Below are 20082 nucleotides of genomic sequence, written 5' to 3' on the forward strand. Positions count from 1 at the left end.
TGCGTGTGCATGTTGTGTGTAAGTGCCTGTGGATCTCTCTCTCTCTCTCTCTCTAATCAGTGCTCTAATCTTGTGAAGTTCATAACAGGAATCTTCCTCTCCAACACATTGGGAGTGATTATCAACAATAACTTGCATGTAAGGAAGGCAGGAAATGTGTTGGAAGATTAGCATAGCATAGAACATACAGTGCAGAAGGAGGCCATTCAGCCCATCGAGTCTGCTCCGACCCACTTAAGCCCTCACTTCCACCCTATCCCTATAACCCAGTAACCTCTCCTGACCTTTTTTGGACACTAAGGGTAATTTAGCATGGCCAATCCACCTAACCTACACGTCTTTGGGAGGAAACCGGAGCACCTGGAGGAAACCCACGCAGACACGGGGAGAACGTGCAGAATCCGCACAGGCAGTGACCGAGCGAGGAATCGAACCTGGGACCCTGGAGCTGTGAAGCCACAGTGCTAACCATTGTGCTACCGTGTTGAAGAAGTTCAAAGAAGGTTTGCCAGACTAATACCTGGAATGGATGGGTTGTCTTATGAGGAAAGGTTGGACAGGCCAGGTGTGTGTCCACTGGAGTTTAGAAGAGGCGACTTAATTGAAACATAAAAGGTCCTGAGGAGTGTTGACAGAGTGGATGTGGAGAGGATGTTTCCTCTTGTGGGAGAATCTAGTATAGGGGTCACTGTTTAAAAATAAGGGGGTCACTCATTTGAGACAGAGTTGAGGAGAAATTTCTTCTCTCAGAGGGTCTGAGTCTCTCTTCCTCAAAAGGCAGTGGGAACAGAGTCTGAATATTTTTAAGGCAGCGGTGGATAGATTCTTGGGGTGCAATCTACTGGCCGCGTTGCCCCCGAACGGTGGTATGGCCGGTAGATGCCGGAAGATCCTCTATCCGGCTCGCCAAGCTTCGTGAAATCTAATGATCTAATAAGCTAATCACTACCTGGCCCATCTGCATATTAGAGCGAGACAGCTCATCTCACTCCAATATGTGCTCGCCTGATCTACCAAGGCAGGGGGATCTTCACCTGGGAGACCTCAGGCGAGTGCCGTTCAGTGTTAGTCCCCACAGAGACCAAATGGAACCCTTGGGGGTGGTCTCCCAGGGGAATCGGAGACACCCAGGTGTTTGCCATCTGAGCAGGATGACACCATGGTACTGCTGCCCTGACAGTGGCACCTGGGTGCTAGTCTGACACTGTACAGGTTACACTGGCAGGGGCACTGCCAGGGTGCTAGGCTGGCATTTCTTCCATGGCGGGAATCCGGCCTGTGGGTGCCCTGCCCGTGTTTGGGGGGGTTGAGGACCCCCCCATTTTAGGTGAGTTAGGGCTTTGGAGGAGGGGGGGGTTGGATGTTGCGCCAGGGGGTTCCCCCATTTATAGTGGCATCCCGATCTCTTCCTGCACTGAAAATTCTAGCGAATGGAGCTCCTCAGTGCAGGAAACGGGACTAGTTACAGCTTCAGCAGAGCATTCCCTGCCGAGACCCCAAATTGCAACAAGGTCCCGACAGATAACATAGTGTTTCTCACGGCTGCGAGCGCCGGGAAAACACCCAGCTAAACGCGCTCGTCATGGGACTGAGTTGCAATTTGGTTAGATCATGCCCTTTGGAAGCAAGGGGGTGAGGAGGACATAAAAATCAAGGGGCGGGATTTTCCCTCAGCCTGGATCATTGCTTATACATAAGTGAAGCGAGGGGTTCATTCGTCCTGCCAAAGGCAACCCCCACATGGCAGGGCAGGTTAGCCATGGAAATTGGTGGAGACATTGGCAGGACCTGAAAATCCCACTGCCGGTAGACTTGGGCAGCACAGTAGCATAAGTGGCTAGCACTGTGGCTTCACAGGGTCCCAGGTTCGATTCCCTGCTGGGTCACTGTCTGTGCGGAGTCTGCACGTTCTCCCCGTGTCTGCGTGGGTATCCTCCGAGTGCTCCGGTTTCCTCCCACAGTCCAAAAATGTGCAGGTTAGATGGATTGGCCATGATAAATTGCCCCTTAGTATCCAAAAGGTTAGGTGGGGTTACTGGGTTACAGGGATTGGGTGGAGGCATGGGCTTAGATAGAGTGCTCTTTCCAAGGGCCGGTGCAGACTCGATTGGCCGAATGGCCTCCTTCTGCACTGTATGTTCTATGTTCTAATGGGGAGCTGCATCTGCTGCTGGAAAACATGGCATGGGGTTAACTAGAAATTTTGCACTCCAGTCTTCTGGTAAATTGATTTGGAGGAAGTGGCAAGTGGATGTTTCTATTACAGGGGTCAATGAGCTACAGAGATTTTCCTTGAATGGTATCAAAATGCATAATGTGGGCAGAAGTAGGCTCTTTGAGCCTGCTACCCCATTTGATAAGATTATGACTAATCTGTGTGTGTTTTGAGTTCTGCTATTTCATCTATCCTCGGTAACCTTTAATCCCCTTGCCTAATGCAAATCTATCTACCTCTGCCTTTAAAATATTCGGTAACCATGCCCTCCACCATCTTCGCAAGGCCGAGAGTTCCAAAGTGACACAGCCCTCTGAGAGAAGAAAATTCTCCTCACACCTGTCCTAAAAGAGTTATTCCTAATTTTAAAACAGTGCCCCCTCGTTTTGACTCACCCACAAGTCAAAATAGCCTTTCTTGTCGAGATTTGTTCAGGATCCTCTAGACATCACTCAAGTCACACCTCACTCTTCTAAACTCGAGAAACAACCCCAGTCTGTCCAACCTATCCTCATAAGATAACGTGCTCATTCCATGTGTCAATCTAGTAAACGTCCTCTGAAACACCTCCAACACATTTACACCCTTCCTTAAATAAAGAGACCAACACTGCACACAGTATTTGAGATGCAGCCTCACCAATGCCCTGTACAGTGCAGCATAACATCCTTACTTTTATGTTTCAAATGCAGGAGCAGGGGGCTCTTGCTGCAATTATCCACGGCCTTGATGAGGCCACACCTGGAGTATTGTGTGCCGTTTTGGTCTCCTTATCTCAGGACGGATGTTCTTGCTCTCGAGGGAGTGTAGAGAAGGTTTACCAGGCTGATTCCTGGGATGGTGGGACTGACGTATGAGGAGAGATTGAGTGGGTTGGGATTGTATTCTTTGGAGCTAAGAAGAATGAGGATGGGGGGTGGCGGAATTCATGGAAACCTATAAAATTCCACCAGCATCTGACAGAGTAGATGCAGGAAGGATGTTCCTGATGGTGGGGGTGTCCAGAACCACAGATCGCAGTCTGAGGATAAGGGGTAGACCATTTAAGACTGAGATGAGCAGGAATTTCTTCACCCTGGGAGAGGTGAGCCTGTGGAATTTGCTACCACGGAAAGTAGTTGAGGCCAAAACTGTTTTCAAGAAGGAAGTAGATTTAGCTCTTGGGGCTAAAGGGGGAGGGGGGCGGGGGCGGTAGGATTAGGCGATTGAGTTGGATAATCAGCCAGGATCATAATGAATGGCGGAGCAGGCTCGAAGGGCCGAATGGCCTCCTCCTGGTTTCTGTGTTCAATTCCTCTCGTAATAAAGGATAGCATTCGATTAGCCTTCTCAATTACTTGCTATGGGCTACTTGAAACAAATCTCGGGGTGGCGGATTTTACTATCCTGTAATTTTAATATACAATGGACTCCAACACCCAGCACGATATAACCTGAGGCCATGTGGTACAACAGTGGTGCTGGATTAACAACCTACATGTTGCAGGTTCAAATCCCACATTGGCAAGCTATGAAAGTGAATTCAATAAATCATTAACAACAGCCAGATTGTCAGGACCAAACTAACTGTGTCAATAGTTTCCCTCAGGAATGGGAAAGCTGACAACTCGGTTTAGTCTTTCCTGCATCGCACTCCAGTCTACAACCTCTTTGTTTGTTCCGAAAGCCCTCTGAACTGACCGAGCGAGCTGAGGGGCTGTTCGTCAGCTGCTGCACAACACGAGGGCTGCAGCTGTTCGTGACTAAAGGCCGCCACCACTTCTAATGGAGACACCGGTTTAACAAATGGGAAACCCTTGTCTGAAACGCCCTTGCCCTCCCACATTGAGAGGCTGTGGATGTACTTGGAAAGGTGTCTGGGGAGGGAGCCTGATTCAATTTGCTGCGCATTTTGTCTGAGCAAGCAGCCGGCAGGTTGCGCCTGGCTCTCATCGGGCAGCAGATGCTAGTCACTGCTACTGATTTCCCAGCCATTTTTGGCGAGTGGAAGAGCGGCCAGGAACGTACCTGGGCACCACAGCCGGGACAGAGAGCACGCGCGAGGCTGTGATTGCCTCGCGTCGGTCATCGCACGAAGAGATTTCTCTGATCATGGAAGCCCACAGACTGAGATCATTCTGGCGCGGGGGGGGGGGGGGCGGGGGGGACAAGTACTGATGCCCGATTACTCGAGAAGAAAGCCAAATGCCGGAGGGCAGTCCGGCAATGGGGTAGATGGTGCGATGAGAGCTGTTAACAGGTGTGGAGTGTCTTATCGAAGCAGTTTGATTCACAATCGTGGGCGCGATTCTCCACTCCCGGGCCGGTTGGGAGAATCGCTTGGGCCGCCAAAATTTCCCGGGACGCCGGTCCGACGCCCTCCCGCGATTTTCCCAAGCGGCGGGAACGGCCCGGTCGAGTTCCGCAGGCCGGAGAATCGCCGGAGACACCCAAAATGGCGATTCTCCGGCACCCCCGCTATTCTCAGGCCCAGATGGGCCGAGCGGCCAGGCCAAAACGGCAGGTTCCCGCGGCGCCGTCCACACCTGGTCGCTGCGGTCGTGAACGGTGCGTGAACGCTGGGGGGGCGGCCTGTGGGGGGGGGGATCCTGCACCGGGGGGTACCTCAAATGTGGTGGCCCGCGATCGGTGCCCACTGATCGTTGGGCCGTCCTCTCTGAAGGAGGACCTCCTTCCTTCCGCGGCCCCGCAAGATCCGTCCGCCATCTTCTTGCGGGGCGGACTTAGAGAGGACAGCCGCGCCTGCGCGGATGACGCCAGTTATGCGGCACCGGCCGCGTCATCTATTCGGCGCCGCCTTTACGCAGCGACAAGGCCTGGCGCGTGTAGATGACGCGGCCCCGATCCTAGCCCATTGTCAGGGCCTGAATCGGTCGGGATCGGGGCCATTTCGCGCCGTCGTGAACCTCGACGGCGTTCACGACGGCGCGGGCACTTTGGCGCGGGAGTGGAGAATCCCGCCCTCTATTTCTACAAAGGTTCAACTCAATTGGTTCAGGTTTTTGTTAAGGATGATTTCTGGCATCTGGTGGGTGGGATTCTCCACTCCGACGCCGAAGTGGCCACGCTGTCGTGAACGCCGTCGAGGTTCACGACGGCGCGAACCGGCCCCGATCCGGACCGATTCAGGCCCTGACAATGGGCTAGGATCGGGGCCTCGTCATCTACACGCGCCAGGCCTTGTCGCCCGCGTAAAGGCGGCGCCACATAACTGGCGTCATCCGCACATGTGCGGGTTGGCCGGCGCCAATCCGTGCATGCATGGTTGCCGTCCTCTCTAAGTCCGCCCCGCAATAAGATGTCTGACGGATCTTGCGGGGCCGCGGAAGGAAGGAGGTCCTCCTTCAGAGAGGACGGCCCGACGATCGGTGGGCACCGATCGCGGGCCATGCCACATTTGAGGTACCCCCCTGGTGCAGGATCCCCCCCCCCCCCCCCCCCCGCAGGCCGCCCCCCAGCGTTCACGCACCGTTCACGATGGCAGCGACCAGGTGTGGACGGCGCAGGGGGAACCCGCCGTTTTGGCCTGGCCGCTCGGCCCATCCGGGCCTGAGAATAGCAGGGGTGCCGGAGAATCACCATTTTGGGTGTCTCTGGCGATTCTCCGGCCTGCGGCCCGTGGAACGCGACGGGGGCATTCCCGCCGCTTGGGAGAATCGCGGGAGGGCGTCGGACCGGCATCCCGGGAAATTTTGGCGGCCCAGGCAATTCTCCCAACCGGCGCGGGAGTGGAGAATCTCGCCCAATGGGTGCTGGGATTGTGGACTTTAAGTTTGTTTTGCTCTTCCAAGTTGCCTTAACTTTTTTCATAATTTTGTTGCATTAGTTTGTTAAACCTGGCCCTTGGTATTGCTATGACAGAACACGTTTTCATTTATCTGTCAGTTGCACCAATAGATTAGTTGAATTGACATGCCATGCTGCCACTAGCTCCTCTGCCATGGGGGCAACTTTAAAAAAAAGTAAATTCAGAGTATCCAATTATTTTTTTCAAATTAAGGGGTAATTTAGCGTGGTCAATCCACCTACCCCTGCACATCTTTTGGGTTGTGGGGGTGAGACCCACACAGACATGAGGAGAATGTGCAAACTCCACACAGACAGTGACCCAGGCCAGGATTGAACCTGGGACCGTCGCACCGTGATGCAGCAGTTCTAACCACTGCGTCACCGTGCCGCCCACACCAAGGGGGCAACTTTGCAATCAAGGTAGTCGTGTAGCCAGGCAGCTCGGAATTCTAAACCTCCGCCGGTTGTGCGGGGGGGGGGGGGGGTCAAATTGCAAAGCAAGCAAGCTCCTGGTGAATCACCAGCTCACATCACACCGCACCCTGACTGTATTCACACTGAACCTATAAAATCGGCAAGTGGGTCTATCAAGACTCCCCTCCGCTTGGATCGGACTATCATAACTAATCACCAAAACCCAGGGCCAACTAGAGCAAAAACTATCAGCAGGGAAGAGAATTTGGTGGCATGGTGGTACAATGGTTAGCACTGCTGCCTCACAGCGCCAGGGACACGGGTTCGATTCTGGCCTTGGGTGACTGTGTGGACATGAGTGAACCAGATGGGGTTTTTATGACAATTGACAATGGGTTTCAGGTTTATAAAATTTGAATTCAAGTTTCACCATCTGCAATGGTGAGATCTGAGCTCCAGTCCCCAGAGCCTCCCTGGGCCTCTGGATTACCAGCGCAGTCACAATACCACCCCCGCTTTCAATTTCACCCAACCCACATGTTGGGACGGGTTTGCCTGCACCACTAACTTTACCCTCTCGCTGATCTTATCCTCATCAATGAAGGAACCAACTGGAGAATAAACTGAGATACCACGAGCTCCGTATCATCATAACTGACCCATCTGTTTTCAGCAGATGTATGTGACTCCCTGACATCATCCAACTGCAATGTTGTTAAATCTACAGGTCAGGTAAAGTCACCATAGTCCCAGATGGCCATGGCTGCTTTCCCCTTTACGAGGGGGAGAGCTGACTGCTGGCGATTTAACCTGAGGGTCACCGCATTTCAGGTGAGAGACAAGGTTGAGAAGGCGGGACCTTCATGAATAACAGGGTGCTGGTTTAGCTCAGTGGGCTAGACAGCTGGTTCGTGATGCGGTGCGAGGCCAGCAGCGCAGGGTTCAATTCCCGTACCGGCTGAGGTTATTAATGAAGGCCTCCCCTTTCTCAACCTTCCCCTCGCCTGAGGTGTGGTGATCCTCGGGTTAAACAAACACCAGACAACTCTCGCCCTCAGAAGGGGAAAGCAGCCATGGTCATCTGGGACGATGGCAACTTATTTACTTTACCCTCTCTTATTGCGTTCCAGAATCCTCCGCCCTACCTGCCCGGATACACTGCGATTTCTCCAGGTATTCAGCAGACTCCGATCCCTTCAGGCTTCCGAATCCTGGAACCACAAAGGCCGCCTCATGACTACCTACCTATCGCAGTGCTGACCACGGTTTGCTGCTTCTGGCCAACAGGGATCATCGCCATTATTAAAGCCCTGGAGGTAAAAAGGCCACATTCAGTTGACTCATTCCGATTAAACCATCCATGGTAAAGACATATCCTCCAGCTCCCTGAGATATATCCAATTGACGGATTCAGTGATTTACATTTAATGGATTTTCCTTGTTCTGGTTGCCTGCTGTTGAAAACTAACCTCGTAACATTAAGACCCAATGTCAATCCAACATTAAAGGAGATTACATGGCATGTACAACACAGTAAACAGGCCATTCAATCCATCCAGCCCATTCCAGTGTTTATGCTCCACTTGAATCGCCTTTAATTTCCCACATCTAAATCTATGAGCTTAATCTTCTATTCCTTTCTCCCTGAAAACTTTGTTGAGTTTTCCCGTAAATGCGCCCTTTCCAAACTGCATGATTTCACGTCTCTTCAGAGACAGTTCCGTTTTCAGTATTTTGTACATGCATCTGTGTCGCTTCTCAGATGTACGTCTGTCTGTGCCTCTGTGCAAGACAGCCGCTTTGAGCAACAGGTAGTAGACAATGGAATAGCATCTCGGGCATTAAGGATGCGCCTGCTTTAATTTATCGGCTCGCTTATTCAACATTCAAAGCTGGACGAACAGAAATTTTGTCCGGTTATATATTCCCGAGCTACCAACTCCATCCCTCTCTCTCTGTCAATTGTTTTAGATTGAACAGGCTGTCCACAGCCTTGGAGCCTGAGATGACCCAAAGTGACCTCCTGACCATTGATCCGCATTGTCAGTATTTATTTCCACCTTCATAACATCGCCTGGCTTCATTCCTGTCTCTCAGCTCATTCTTTGCAGAAACCCTTATTTACCTCTATTTGTGACTATTCCCATGCACTCCCAGCTCCTCTCCCACATTCTACCCTTCGTACACTTGAGGTCAAGCAAAGCTGTGCTGCCTGTGTCTTAACTTGCAGCAAGTCCTGTGCCTGCTCACCCACAATGACACCTTTTTATATTCCATCCTTTTCAGATCCCTCCAGGGCCTCTCCCCTCTCTATCTTTGTAAATCTCCTTCAGTGTCACCAGCCTCCGAGGAGTCTGGCCTCTGGGAGCATCCCTGATTTTAATCACTCCACCACTGGTGGGCGTCTCCTCAGCTCCTAAGTATTCCCTTTCTAAACCTCTCAGCTGCAACCATCACCTTTTCCTCCTTCAATATGCCCCTTTGCATCTACATCTTTGGCCAAGCTTTTGGCTATCTGCCAGATCACCTGATGTGGCACTCCTATGAAATGACTTGGTACGTTTTATGACAATAAAGGTGCTATATTAATATAAGTTATTGTTCACTGCAGTCAGCATTTTGAGGTCCACATCTCTGTGTTTCTGAAATGAAGTGAAAATCGCTAATTGTCACAAGTAGGCTTCAAATGAGGTTACTGTGAAAAGCCCCTAGTCTCCACATTCCGGCGCCTGTTCGGGGAGGCCGGTACGGGAATTGAACCCGCGCTGCTGGCCTGCCTTGGTCTGCTTTAAAAGCCAGCGATTTAGCCCTGTGCTAAACCAGCCCCAGTGCGCCTCTCTGCTTTTCCTGGCATGGTGGGGCTTTGACCCCAGTTGTGTGATTCCCGTCAGCTTTCATGATGCTCGGTAGGCGACAGGGTGACACAACCTCCATTGGCTGGTCACCCATGAGTAGAAACTCGTGCCCCTTCAAAACGAAAAGGGATGAGTTTTGATTTATGTCAGATATAATCACAGCTCGACACAGAGGTGCGGTCCTTGAATGCAAAGTTACAACTGAAGACATGCCCACCCTTTCAAGTGGATGGACAAGATTCCATGGTAGGACTGTGGTCACAGGTGGGCTCTGAACCAACCTTACTCTTCTTTCCCCCCACCCCCCTGCAGACACGAGCAGCAGTGACAAGGGGAGACCAGCTATCAGCGGAGATCGCCTCCCGCCAGGCTCGCAACTATTCCTTCATCAGCCTGGCCGTGGGGATTGCGGCCATGGTGCTCTGCGCCATCCTGGTGATCGTCGTGGTGATTGAGGCCAAGCACCGCGATGCTGAATGGGATCCGTAGGCCTAGAGCGGGCAAGACAGACAATTACGGCACGGTGGCAATAGGGTTGCCAACACTCCGGGAGTGCTGAGGAGGAGCCTCCAGGAATTAAATATGGATCTCGTGGGCATTGTGACGTGGAACAAAGAAACATTAAAGGGGGGGGGAGGTTAGCAAAAACAAAATGGTTTCTCTTTTTAAGAACTCACTCATTTAGTAGTCCAAAAGCATTGGCGTTTATTTACATAGAACATACAGTGCAGAAGGAGGCCACTCGGCCCATCGAGTCTGCACCGACCCACATTAATCCCTCACTTCCACCTTATCCCCGCAACCCAATAACCCCTCCCAACCTTTATGGACACTACGGGTAATTTAGCATGGCCAATCCACCTAACCTGGGTTGTTGTTGGGTGGTTGAAGCTCGGCAGTCATTGGTGAAATCTGGGGCGGAACATATCGTTTGCGATGGGGAGTCTCGGCTGGAGTCTCGGCTGGAGAACCGGCGGGAGTCCCACATCGCCTCCGTTGGTGAAGGCCCACCAGTATTCCGTGCCCATCAGGCAGTTGTGCCAGTGTTGGGTCTTCCCCTGGATTAAGGACCCCAAGGGCAGAAATCCCTTCCCGTCAGAGCTGCTGGCCAATTAGAGTCCGGCAGTTCTCCAGTGCCTCCATTCCAGTGTCAGTAACCGCTGGCAGTAATTTCAGAATCAGAGGCCTAGGATCAATGAGAGACCCAGGCCAAAAGCAGATGTCATGGGGGCGGGGGGAGGAGGGGGTGGTCACAGGGAAGGGGCAGGGAGAAAAATTGACATCAAGAGCCGGGTCTGGCTCTCAGCAGGCTCTTCCACCTTCCTGATATCAGGTCCCTTGATCAGACTTTCAGAACCTTTGAATGAGAAACATCCCCCGTCGCCCCCAAAACGTCCCAGAATACCCATTCCGGTTTCCCGTATGGTGATTCCCCTGGACCACCTCTGGTTGACTGCCAGCGATGGTGGGCTGTGACTCTTAAATGGGCATCAATTAGCATGTAGGCAGGAAGACTCTCCAAGTGCTTCTAGCCCTGGCCTTAAGTAGGAGGAGGTGGGAAAGCAGAAGGGTCCCCATACCACATGCTCCCGCCTGATTAAATGTCCCATTGCCTCCAAACTTACCACGGGAGGAATGAAATTCTGTTCCTCATGACAACCAAACAGTGCTCTCCAGTAAACAGAGTCTATTTAAACAGTGTCTGACAATAAATAGAGTCAGTTTAAACAGTGTCCTACAGTAAAGTCTATTTAAACAGTTTCCTACAGTAAACAGAGTCTATTTAAACAATGTCCAACAAAAAAGAGTCTATTTAAACAGTATTCTACAATAAACAGTCTATGTAAACAGTGCCCTACAGTAAACAGTCCATGTAAACAGTGCCCTACAGTAAACAGTCCATGTAAACAGTGCCCTACAGTAAACAGTCCATGTAAACAGTGCCCTACAGTAAACAGTCTATGTAAACAGTGCCCTACAGTAAACAGTCTATGTAAACAGTGCCCTACAGAAAAAAGAGTCTATTTAAACAGTACTCTACAGTAAACAGAATCTATTTAAACAGCACCCTACAGTAAACAGAGTCTCTTTGAACAGTGCCCTACAGAAAACAGAGTCTATTTAAACAGTGCCCTACAGTAAACGGTTTATTTAAACAGAGCCCGAGAGTAAACAGTCTATTTAAACAGTCTCCTACAGTAAACAGAGTCTATTTAAACAGTGGCCTACAGTAAACAGTCTATTTAAACAGAGCCCTACAGTAAACAGAGTCAATTTAAACTGTGTCCTACAGTAAACAGAGTCAATTTAAACAATGTCCTACAGTAAACAGAGTCTCCATAAACTGTGTCCTACAGTGTACAATCTTTATTTACAATAAGAAGTTTTATAACACCAGGTTAAAGTCCAACAGGTTTGTTTCAAATCACTAGCTTTTGGAGCACTGCTCCTTCCTCAGGTGAATGAAGATGTAGGTTCCAGAAACATATATATAAAGTCAAAGATATAAGACGATTCTTTGAATGCGAGCATTTGCAGGTAATTTAGTCTTTACAGATCCAGAGAGAGAGGGATAATCCCAGGTTAAAGAGGTGTGAATTGTCTCAAATCAGGACAGTTGGTAGGATTTTGAAAACCCAGGCCAGATGGTGGGGGGTAAATTTAAAGCGACATGAATCCAAGGTCCCGGTTGAGGCCGTACTCGTGTACGGAACTTGGCTATACATTTCTGCTCGGCGATTCTGCTTTGTCGCGTGTTCTGAAGGCTGCCTTGGAGAACTTACTTGCCTTGGAGACTGCCTTACCCAAAGATCAGAGGCTGAATGCCCTTGATTGCTGAAGTGTTCCCCGACTGGAAGGGAACATTCCTGCCTGGCGATTGTTGCGCGATGTCTGTTCATCTGTTGTCGCAGCATCTGCATGGTCTCGCCAATGTACCACGCTTCGGGGCATCCTTTCCTGCAACGTATGAGGTAAACAACGTTGGCCGAGTCGCACGAGTGTGTACCACGTACTTGCTGGTACCCATGTCGATGATCTAGCACATCTTGCAGAGATTGCCATGGCAGGGTTGTGTGGTGGTGTGGTTCTGAAGGCTGGGTAGTTTGTTGCAAACAATGGTTTGAGGTTGCGCGGTTGTTTGAAGGCAAGAAGTGGGGGGTTTGAGGATGCCCTTGGCAAGATGTTCGTGTTCATCGATGATGTGTTGAAGGCTGTGAAGAAGATGTCATAGTTTCTCCGCTCCGGGGAAGTACTGGACACCGAAGGGTACTCTGTCGTTTGTGTCCCGTGTTTGTCTTCTGAGAAGGTCGGTGCAGTTTTTTGCTGTGGCGCGTTGGAACAGTCGATCGATGAGTCGAGCGCCATATCCCGTTCGTACGAGGGCATCTTTCAGCGTCTGTAGATGTCTGTACGCTCCTCCTCGTCTGAGCAGATTCTGTGTATACGGAGGGCTTGTCCATAGGGGATGGCTTCTTTAATGTGTTTAGGTTGGAAGCTGGAGAAATGGAGCTCTCTATTTAAACAGGGCCCTACAGTAGACAGAGTCTATTTAAACAGTGCCCTACAGGAAATAGCGTCTATTTAAACAGTGCCCTACAGTAAACAGAGTCAATTTAAACAGTGTCCTACAGTATACAGTATCTACAATAAACAGAGTCTATTTAAACAGTGCTCTACAGTAAACAGAGTCTACTTAAACAGTGTCCTACAGTGGACAATCTCTATTTAAACAGTGCCCTACAGTAAACAGAGTCTACTTAAACAGTGTCCTACAGTGGACAATCTCTATTTAAACAGTGCCCTACAGTAAACAGAGTCTACTTAAACAGTGTCCTACAGTGGACAATCTCTATTTAAACAGTGTCCTACAGTGGACAATCTCTATTTAAACAGTGTCCTACAGTGGACAATCTCTATTTAAACAGTGTCCTACAGTGGACAATCTCTATTTAAACAGTGTCCTACAGTGGACAATCTCTATTTAAACAGTGCCCTACAGTAAACAGAGTCTACTTAAACAGTGTCCTACAGTGGACAATCTCTATTCAAACAGTGTCCTACAGTGGACAATCTCTATTTAAACAGTGCCCTACAGTAAACAGAGTCTACTTAAACAGTGTCCTACAGTGGACAATCTCTATTGAAGCAGTGCCCTACAGTAAACAGAGTCTACTTAAACAGTGACCTACAGTAAACAGAGTCAACTTAAACAGTGTCCTACAGTGGACAATCTCTATTTAAACAGTGTCCTACAGTAAACAGAGTCTACTTAAACAGTGTAATACAGTGGACAATCTCTATTTAAACAGTGCCCTACAGTAAACAGAGCCTACTTAAACAGTGTCCTACAGTGGAGTGGACAATCTCTATTTAAACAGTGTCCTACAGTAAACAGAGTCTACTTAAACAGTGTCCTACAGTGGACAATCTCTATTTAAACAGTGCCCTACAGTAAACAGAGTCTACTTAAACAGTGTCCTACAGTAAACAGAGTCTATTTAAACAGTAAACCGGCTCACGGTGGACGTTTTCCACTGGGGACCGAAAAAGCAAAAAAGTGCTGTTCGATATGGGGCTGTTCCTGGCGCTCCAAGCTTTGGAAATGGCCCCGTTATTCCCACCCAGAACTGACTCGTTTTAACAGCGTCCAACAGTAAACAGACTGGATGTAAAAGTGACAGTAAGCAGAACCATGATGAGCAGTTAACAGAGGCCGGAACTTTTCGACTGTTCACGTCAGTGGGATTTTCCAGTCCCGGCATCAGTGCAGCCCCCATGACTGCAAGGGATGCATTCAACGGAAAATCCCGTTGACCAGAAGATGCCCATGGCGGGGAGTTGCTGCCGAGTTGTGTGGTAAATCCCATCGAGTCTATTAAAAGTGTCCAACAGCAAAACAAATCTGTTTAAACGGTCTCCGACAGTATCTAGAGTCTACTTATAGAGTGTCGTACAGTAAGCAGAGTCCATTCATACAGCATCTTGCTGAAAATAATCTGGGAATGATTCAGCGCCCTTGTCTTTCCCGATTTGGTGTTGGGACGAGGCCATTGAATCTCGAGAATTGTGACACTCGAAACTTCTCGCGAGAATCGGCGGAATCTCGTGTCGCGATCTGGATCTCTCGCTGGGCAAGATCCAGGCAGCTCATTTAAATATGCGCTCACCCAATTCACTCGAGCCCTGGGAGTCACCGGCCTCCCCAGCGAGGCCTCAACTGGGTGGCGTTTGATGCTGGTTCACAAAGTCATGGACCAGTCTTATTGGCGCTCGGGGGATCTCACTGGAGAGTTGTAGCCCTCTGGTGGTCGGGCAATGGGCAGGATGGTACCCTGGTACTCCTCTGGCACCTGGGTGCCTTAGCACTGCCAGCCTGCCATCATGGCAATGCCATTCAGGGTGCCAGGCTGCTAGTGCCAAGTTGCCTGTGCCAGCGGCCTTAGGGTGCCTTGCCCATAAGGGGGATGAGGGGGTGTGGGGGGGGCAAGAGGTAGTTGGGTGAAGTGGTGGGGTTTTCTGAGCCCGGTTGTGGAAGCAGAGGGGGAATCGAAAGATCAGGGCTGCTTTTAAAAATGGCTCCCCGATCTGTGAACCGGCTTAAAGAGTGGTCTTGTTGGGGAGTTCCTTGCCAAAGCCAAAAAGAATGGCACAGCATTGAGAAACACCCTGCTAAACGTGCCGTTCAGCGGACTTTAAGGTGAGTCCGCTGAATCGTGCCCTCTATTTTCTTAATGGGGTCACTTTTTTAACAATCCCTATTAACTGCACAAAATGTAACTCAGAATGAAATTGCAGCAGAATAAAAGCTGGATTATGTAGTGAACAAAATGCGGTGAGTGGAAGGAGGGGGTCACTAATCTAAACAAACTACGTAGAAACTGATTCGCGGCAGCACGGTGGCGCAGTATTAGCACTGCTACATCAGCGCGCTGAGGACCCGGGTTCCATCCCGGCCCGAGTGGAGTTTGAACATTCTCCTCATGGTCTGCGGGGATCTCACCCCCACAACCCAAAGATGTGTTGGGTAGGGGAATTGGCCGCGCTAAATTGCCCTTTAATTTTGGAAAAAAAAGAATTGGGTACTCTAAATTTAAAAAAATATAAGAACTGTTTCAATTGCCGGCATCTGTGCGGCCACCAGCATGAGTGACGGGCATTATCCAATCATTTCCATTTTGACTGGGAATAATGTGACCACAATATATTAAACACTAAAGGCTGCAAGTAAATGACCCACAGCTACAGAGCTCATTGCGGACAATCCCAGGATGCACTGCAAACAAGCAGAGTGGGGCCATCACCATGGTGGCTAAAAATGGTTGAATTTTAGGATGTGGGGTAGAAAACATTTTGACTTGGGAATCTCCACTGTGAGAGTGTGGGGTTCTACCCATCTCCCACTGGGAATTGTTACACATGGCATGCTTGCACCCTGTCTGCCAGAGTTATAGTCAAAGTTCGAGGAACCCTCTGTGGAAATTGTATTTCCTTTTCACTTCAGGAGTGATAAATGTTTACAGTTTGAAGTGTTCTTCACACATCTCAGTGTGTAATGGCAAAGCATGGCCTGGATCTATGACCCTCCCGAGGCACGCCCAATCACAATAGGCAGCACATCGTGGAAAATGGGAACCAAGGTCTATTATTGCCTCCCTCCCACCTCCATTTCCAGTGGGAATCCTTGCTTCCAGCCCGGTGCAGAAGGAGGGAGGAGAAGGGTGTGGGGGTAAACTTGGGGTAGCGGAGACAAGGCCTCCTCTGAGATGCACCATTTTATTGGAAGCAAGGTGGGTGCGTCTCTCTCTGTCTCCATTAGGCCTGAATCCATCACCAAGGCCTTGACTCAGTCCGACACCTGTGTTTTATTCAGTAGGGTGTCACATCCCTTGATGTAGCATCCGTTAATGTGGGTCATCGCATCCCTGTAGCAGCCCCTCCCCTGTTGAGGATTGACAGCTCTGCTGCCCACCACCCTGTACTTCCCACAAAGCGAAGGGTTTCCCTGTGTCATGGATAGTTTACAGCGGAACCCCCACCTTGGCAGAGTGCGCCATTCCTATCACTATCCACCTCAGCGTGAGCGAGGTATCACAATGGAGAGAGTGCCCCTTTAAGTGTTCTTAAAGGTGCGGTGGCTGCTTGAAAGCATTTAGCTCTCGAGTGCCTCGGAACCGGAAAGCCCAACAGTGAGTGGGTAGGTCTTGAGTCAAACATGCACCGTGCTTGGCGATGCTTGTGAACACACACAAGAACACAAGAAATAGAAGCAGGGGTAGGCTCCCAGGCCCTTCACGCCTGCCCCTCCAAATAATATGATCACAGTTGATCTGTGCTGGCCTCAACGCCTTTTCTATGCCATTTGCCACATGGCCCTCTACACCTCCACTTTAAATACTTCTAATGATCTGTGAAAGTCAGTGACTAGTGAGAGTAAGTTTTAAGGCTGAATTCCACAGTTGTACCTGCCAGTGAGATCTTCCAGTCCCACCAAAGCTAATGGAGTTTTGGACGGCTTGTCGCATTTTCCAGCCTGCCCGCTGTAATGAGGCCGTAAAGTTCTACCTGTAGTCTGTGCATGCAAAAGACCCAAACTTCAACTGAATCAAACTTTTCTATCAGATACATAGATATTTCTATTCCCTATATAACAAAATATTTCAATCCTCTGGGAAGAATGCAGGTGTCCTGACTTGCACTTCATCCTTCAAGCGTTGTGCTAGTTTGTGTAGAGACCAGCTCCCACTCCGTGAGATGCCAAAATCGAAGCAAGGTCAGTGCAAATTTATCATTCTAAAAATCGATTTAGCTCAGCTTATGTGCTGTACACATGGGGTGAACATTCCGCCTACTCACTGTGAAAACAATCCTATATGCTGCCATTGCGTATAGTATCTCCTTGTGTTTCATTGGCTGCTAGATCCTCTATCTAATTCCTGCTCCATAGGCCTCAAGAGGTCTGCCAGTAAAGGACCTGGGTTGAGTGCCAGTTCTTTGGGTGTGTCCTGGAATTTACAGTCAGCTGCATGCCCCACTTTAGAACAATAGTGACTTGCATTTATATAGCGCCTTTAATGTAGCCTCCCACTCCAAGCTGCTTCACGGGAATGGGGGAAAAAATGAAAGAAAATTGACGTCAAGGCATGAGGGGATATTAGGATGGGTGACCAGGCGCCTGGCTGAAGAGTGAAAATTATTGAGGGAATTCCAGAACTTCCAGGGGGGGGTTGGCATCCAGGGGTGCATTGGTATAGTTGAGTAACAAAAGCAGAACTGAAGAAGTGCAGAGTTCTTGGATGGCTAAATGATGGCAAGGAATTGGCTGGGGGCGGGGGGGGGGGGGGGGGGGGTGCGGGGGGTTGCCTGGGGAAGGTTGGGGGTGAAACTGGTTGCAATGATTCCCTGTGTCGGGATGCTCTGCCACCTCTACATCCATTTTCTGTTATGCTGAGTCCTGTATTGTATATACTGTCAGACCCTATTTATATCATAAATTGAATTCCTATGTAGTATGTACACTGACTAATCCTATATTGTAAGTCCAATTCTTCCTATAGTGTATATACTATCAGATCCTGTATCAAAAATTGAATTCCTCTTATATTTCAGAAACTGACATCCTATATTATCAGATTGTTCCTATATTTTATATAACATGAGCTTCTGCGTCATAAATTAATCCAATATTCTGCATTTCCTAGGTCATAAATGGGAGGTTGTTTATAATCCAGTTTGATCCTACATTCTGTATGCTATTAATTTCTATATAATAAATCCAATTGTTCCTATATGTTCTATGCTCTGTGGCCCTCAATTCTAAATCAAGTTACTCCGTCATTTTTTAAAATACTAGACCAGTCGGTTATGAAGGGGAGGTGGAAGCAGAATGGTAATGCCACTAGGGGAATAATCTAATAGGCCCAGTCTAATGCTCTGGGGACATTGGTTCAAATTACACTATGGCAGCAATTAATACAATCCTAAATTCAAAGTTGATATCAGTAATGGTGATTAGTGAACTCTTGTCAATTATTGTAAGAAGCCTCTGGCTCACTAACATCCTTTAGGGAAGGAAACCTGCCATCCTTACCTGGTCTGGCCTACCTGTAATTCCACAGCAATGTGGTTGACTCTTAACTGCCCTCTGAAGTGGCCTCATAAGTGACTCAGGGGCAATTAGGGATGGGAACTGTTGTGTTGGGTGCTCTGCTACACAGACGAACCAACACGGTTGCGGATGGTACAACTCAGTTTTATTACTAACTATATTTACAATGGTAAACTGGTTATTGTGGTTCGATCATAACCCTAGAATCTGTGGACCCAGCCCTAACACTATCTTGGAGAGGCACTCAGCACATGGTGGATGTCTGAGTGGCTTGCTGTGAGCTCTGTGTCCTGTCTCCTGCTGGAATCCCCAGGAAGTGTCGTGTTCCCCGTTTTATAGTGTGTCTGCTCTTGCTTGTGATTGGCTGTGATGTTGTGTGTGTATTGATTGGTCCGTTGATCTGTCCATCAGTGTGTATGTGTGTTTGCACCATGATGTTTACCTGAATATCATGACAGGAACCAAATGCTCGCCTTGCCAATGATGCCCACACCCTGAGACAGAATAAAAATGTTTTTAAAAGACTGAGCCAGTGTTGGCTGTTCATAATGAAATGTATTTAATTGGCTAATTAGATTAGCACTTTAATTAACATGGCAACAAGGAAAACAATTGTATGAACTGCATGTGTTAGTAACATCACATGAGCACTTCTAACTCCTTCATGAGGCGATGGGGAGTCATTGCCATGGTAATATGAGACTAGACATTTGGGACTTTTGGGTTATCAAATTTCAGCCCTCCTCCTGAAGTCGGAATTTTTCCCTGTGGCCTTCCCTACCTCACCATCAGGTTCAAATGGGGGTCAAGACAAACGGTCACAAAGTGATTTTCCACAGATCTTCCAATTAATACCCAGAAGCTAGATGGACAAACAGATGCCTTCCAGCTTGAGAGGAGCAACACCAATCCATCGCAGGTAAGTGGGAGAGTAGGGTGCTTCAAAATGGAGGTGTTTCCCAATGTTTGCAAACTTTGAAAATGGCTCTTCCAGCCAGGCCATTGCTGCTGGTTGGGAGTAGTGGGAGGAACCCTCTAGAGGGCGCTGACAACTAACTGCTGCAGCGCCCATGCAGGCAGGCAGTGAAGGCCTCAAAGCCTGCCTAGAGTAATGGACCAAACGTGGTCCGGCTGGTGAAGCTCTCACTCTGGTTGGTCACCCTGATTATTCCTGGTATTCCTGGCCAATGTTTATCCCTGAGCCAGCATCAAAAAAATCCGATCATCTGACCTTTATTACGTTGCTGCCTCTGAAGGCTGTTGAGTGCAAGTTGGCTGCTGTGTCTCCTACATTACAACAGTGACCTTTTAGGACCTGTCCCCAGATGAAGTCCTCCAAATTTGTTAACCCGGATGCGTTCCTCAATTTGTTGCAAACCGCTCCCTCGGTGGGATCTCGGCTCGAGTTCACAATTTGCTCAAACCCCAGAGGAGCATCCCAATTTTTTAATGTCCGGCAGCGATTGTTATGCCCCAGGGAAGGAGGGATGAACAGTCTGCCATTTATTTATTCAATTCCCTCTGTTGGTAAAAACGATCCTTTCCTTTATGGATAACTTGTCCCAGTCGCAATGTTCATTATATAGCTAAATCGCTGGCTTTTAAAGCAGACCAGGGCAGGCCAGCAGCACGGTTCGATTCCCGTACCAGCCTCCCCGAACAGGCGCCGGAATGTGGCAACTAGGGGCTTTTCACAGTAACTT

At 49.1% G+C, this 20082-nt stretch overlaps 1 protein-coding gene and 1 long non-coding RNA gene across 3 annotated transcripts in view; one reads left to right on the forward strand and one right to left on the reverse strand.

The window, feature by feature from the left end:
• Window positions 1-10493, forward strand: part of LOC140390490 (proline-rich transmembrane protein 1-like) — a 30951-nt gene extending 20458 nt beyond the window's left edge. For both annotated transcript variants that reach the window (XM_072475661.1, XM_072475660.1), the window contains 2 exons: window positions 7549-7734; window positions 9586-10493. In XM_072475661.1, the coding sequence (XP_072331762.1) occupies window positions 7549-7734; window positions 9586-9762 (363 nt within the window). In that variant the 3' untranslated portion in view covers window positions 9763-10493. The remainder of the gene's footprint in view (window positions 1-7548; window positions 7735-9585) is intronic.
• LOC140390494 (uncharacterized) overlaps window positions 1-20082 on the reverse strand; it is a 50033-nt gene that overhangs the window by 7192 nt on the left and 22759 nt on the right. Inside the window, exon 3 of the long non-coding RNA XR_011934654.1 lies at window positions 7664-7728. This is a non-coding gene — a long non-coding RNA (uncharacterized lncRNA). The remainder of the gene's footprint in view (window positions 1-7663; window positions 7729-20082) is intronic.

This window comes from Scyliorhinus torazame, chromosome 14, assembly GCF_047496885.1.
Source record: "Scyliorhinus torazame isolate Kashiwa2021f chromosome 14, sScyTor2.1, whole genome shotgun sequence".
Taxonomy (NCBI): Eukaryota; Metazoa; Chordata; class Chondrichthyes; order Carcharhiniformes; family Scyliorhinidae; genus Scyliorhinus; species Scyliorhinus torazame.